General features: G+C 36.5%; 1 protein-coding gene across 1 annotated transcript; it reads right to left on the bottom strand.

The window, feature by feature from the left end:
• Positions 1 to 1,752: 1,752 nt before the first annotated feature.
• LOC113195166 (olfactory receptor 5G3-like) lies at positions 1,753 to 2,697 on the bottom strand. Its single transcript, XM_026406589.1, is given in 1 exon segment — positions 1,753 to 2,697. A coding segment is annotated over 1 exon segment (945 nt).
• Positions 2,698 to 3,385: the final 688 nt, after the last annotated feature.

Genomic DNA, 3,385 nt, shown 5'->3' with positions numbered 1-3,385 from the left:
AAATATGTAATTAGTGCTGCACGTTGATGCATAACTTGATTTTGTTTTCATCTGACAGCGACTGCACAAAATAGTTCTTTCCAGAAAGGATACAGGTGGAAGGAAGAGAAAGTGGAAGTACTGGGGACTGAAGTGGAGAAAATTATATTCCATGTTTATATAATTATGTCAAAATGAACCCCATTATTATGAAAATCTGTAATGCACTAATAAAAACATTTTAAAAGATAATTATTTCCAGGTCAGTCAGTGAATACCTAACTCATTCTTTTTATTTGTTGCAAAACATTTTGTAGAAAGATTATTCATTTATTTTCTTCTGATGGATAGTCACATTATTTCTTTTAATTTTTCTTTGACACTACACATAATGCTGCAATATATGTAATCTTTATTGGTCACTGTTTATATTTCTGTGGTCTAGATTTCTAAATGAGGGGTTTCTAAGTCTGTAAGTGTTAGGACTCTGTGTTAGGACTCAGGATGTAGAAAGAGAGATCAAATGATGGGAAACAGGAGACAGTTAGAGAGAAGGAACAATTTCTGACCATTTTGCAATACAGTGGGGTGACTATAGTTCACAGTAATCCACTACATATTTTATGAAGCTCTGGAAAAAAAAGGAGTTTGGAGACTCCAAGCATACAGAAATAATAAGGAGGGGCAAATCTTAAATACTGTGACTTAACTGATACAAGCTGTTATGCATGTGATGAAATATCACTCTAAACCCCATTAACGTACAATTAATACACAGTAATTTTAAAAAACAAAAATAATTTTTAAAAAGCAGGCCTAGGGTCCTAATTAGAATAAGATATATTCCATGCATATATAATTTTATCAAATACTGTCACATATAACTAAAAAGAGCCAATAAAAACAACATATACATTTATCTTTTTAAATGGAAACTACCAAGTTTCTGTAAGGAAATGGATTCATACACTATCAGCAGGAAACAAGTGCACATAGTCAAATAAGAACCTCAACATGATGAAAACCATTCATTTTCCTTCTGTAATGAAAAGCATTGCATTTGTTGTTTGTTTTTTTAGAGTGTATTTTTTAAAAAGTATTGTTGTAGATGGACACAATACCTTTATTTTACTTATTTATTTTTGTGGGGTGCTGAGGATTGAACCCAGTGCCTCACATATGCTAGGCAAGTGCTCCATCACTGAGCCACAACCATAGTCCCTATATTTGTTTTAATTTTACTTCATTTACCTTGTCAATAATTATTTTGAACATTTTTCCAACATTTTTGGCAATTAGCAATGCCATTTCTGTGGATTGTCTATTCATCCACTGGCTTGTGAATTTCTTTTTGGAGGTTTGAGGCTCTTTGTGTATTAAGGATATTATCTCACTGTTGTCACATCCACAAAAAACATTTTCTCATCTTTAATTGTTCTCCTTTTAACATTGTAGTGCTTTGATCTTTCTTTTAGCAATTCCAGTTTTCATGTCTAGATTAAAAAAATATTCACACACTCAAGATTCACCTAATTTTCCCCTAGTATATTTTTACATTTATGTCCTCAATTCATCTCTAGAATATTTTGAAGTACTCATCTGTCACAATTCACAAAGAATATGACAGAGATGGGAAAAATATTTAAGAATGTCCCCATTTTAAAAATAACCTGTGAAAAGGACTGGCATGCAGCCTTTGATTCCCAATCCAATGCTCCTTTTACTATATATTTAGCATTAACATCTATGGCCCTGTGTAAATAGAATCCTACCTTACCTAGCTATTAGAAAATGTTTCCTCTCCAACTGTCTCCGAAAAGCATCTTTCACCTCCTTGTTCCTCAAGCTGTAGATGAGGGGGTTCAACATGGGGATCACCACCGTATAAAACAGAGAAATCACTTTATTAATACTCAGAGAGGAACTTGAGCCAGGGCAGACATAGATGAAGAAAAGTGTCCCATACAGAATAGTGACCGCTGCCAGGTGAGAAGAGCAGGTGGAGAAGGCTTTCCACCTCCCGTCTGCAGTCTGGACCCTGGAGATGGCCACGAGGATGCAAACATAGGAGACCATGATGATCAGGCCGCTGAGAACTCCGATAGCTCCTTGGAAAATGAAGAGCACCCACTTATTGACGGAGGTATCAGCACATGCTAGGGAAAGCAATGGGGAAATGTCACAGAAGAAGTGATTCACAGTATTTGGACCACAGAAGGGTAAGCAAAAAGTGAGTGTGGTATGGGTCATGGTGCTTATTAGAGCTATGGTGTAAGGCCCTGTAACCAGCTGCACACAGACTCTCTGGGACATAATGAGAGTATACAGCAAGGGCTTACAGACAGCTGCGTACGGATCGTACGCCATGGCAGCCAGGAGGAGACATTAAGCTGCCACAAAGAGACCAAAGAACCACATCTGGGCAACACAGCCCACAAAAGAGATGGCTTTTCTCTCTGCAAAGATGTCACTCAGTGTCTTAGGTGCAATGGAAGAAGAGGAACAGACATCCACAAAGGACAAGTGACTAAGAAAAAAGTACATAGGAGTGTAGAGTCTGGGATCAAGGCATATGAGAATGATCATCCCCAAATTACCCCCAAGGGTGACAAGATAAGCAAAAAGGAGCAGGATGAAAAGGACAATCCTCTGATGGAGAAGATCTGTGAAGCCCAAGAAAAGAAATTCTGTCACTGCTGTTCTATTCTTTTCTTCCATTGGTCAGTTGGAATCTGTTGCAAGAAAGGAAAAAAAAACTATTTTATTTTTTAAAAACTCAATCTTTAACAGCCATATATAATAGTTTAAGTCAATGACAGATTATCTTAAATAGGTCTATAACAGACAATTGTGAAATAGCCTTGCACAATGATATTCCCAGCTACTAGATCTGGACTGTTGTGCAAAGATCCTGTGTAAACTTGGGCAATCTGCCTTACTTAGGTCTCTCAGTACTCTATCCCCACCCACATCAAGAATGGTTCAACTACAGGGTATAAAACTCCCTCGGATTATAAAATTACACTTGAAATGAAAATTACTCTTCATAGTTCAACTTGCTCTGTGATGAGACTATAAAACCCACCTAGGAATACCTTTATGGAGAGTACTGTAAAAACCAATGAGAGATTCAGGTCCGGATGTTAGACACCAGGGAAAAGCTACACAAGGGAATTATTATTCTTATTGAATGCTCAGTAATTTCATGATGATGTTAATATATGATTTACGTGTATCTCTCTATTCCCTATTCCTCCTTATAAAGGGATATGGAAAAAGACAATATGCACATTTGACAAAGAGGTTGCTCATTCTAAAGATTAGTAGAAATAAATGATAAGTTTCTCTTCTTGATGTTCATGAAAAAGAGAAAATAGATTTGCTTGATGACAGATGTGAAGTCAGA

The sequence above is a fragment of the Urocitellus parryii genome, chromosome 4 (assembly GCF_045843805.1).
Source record: "Urocitellus parryii isolate mUroPar1 chromosome 4, mUroPar1.hap1, whole genome shotgun sequence".
In the NCBI taxonomy this organism is placed as follows: Eukaryota; Metazoa; Chordata; class Mammalia; order Rodentia; family Sciuridae; genus Urocitellus; species Urocitellus parryii.
Note: the sequence above shows the minus strand (reverse complement) of the source record. Positions and strands in the feature narration are given on the sequence as shown.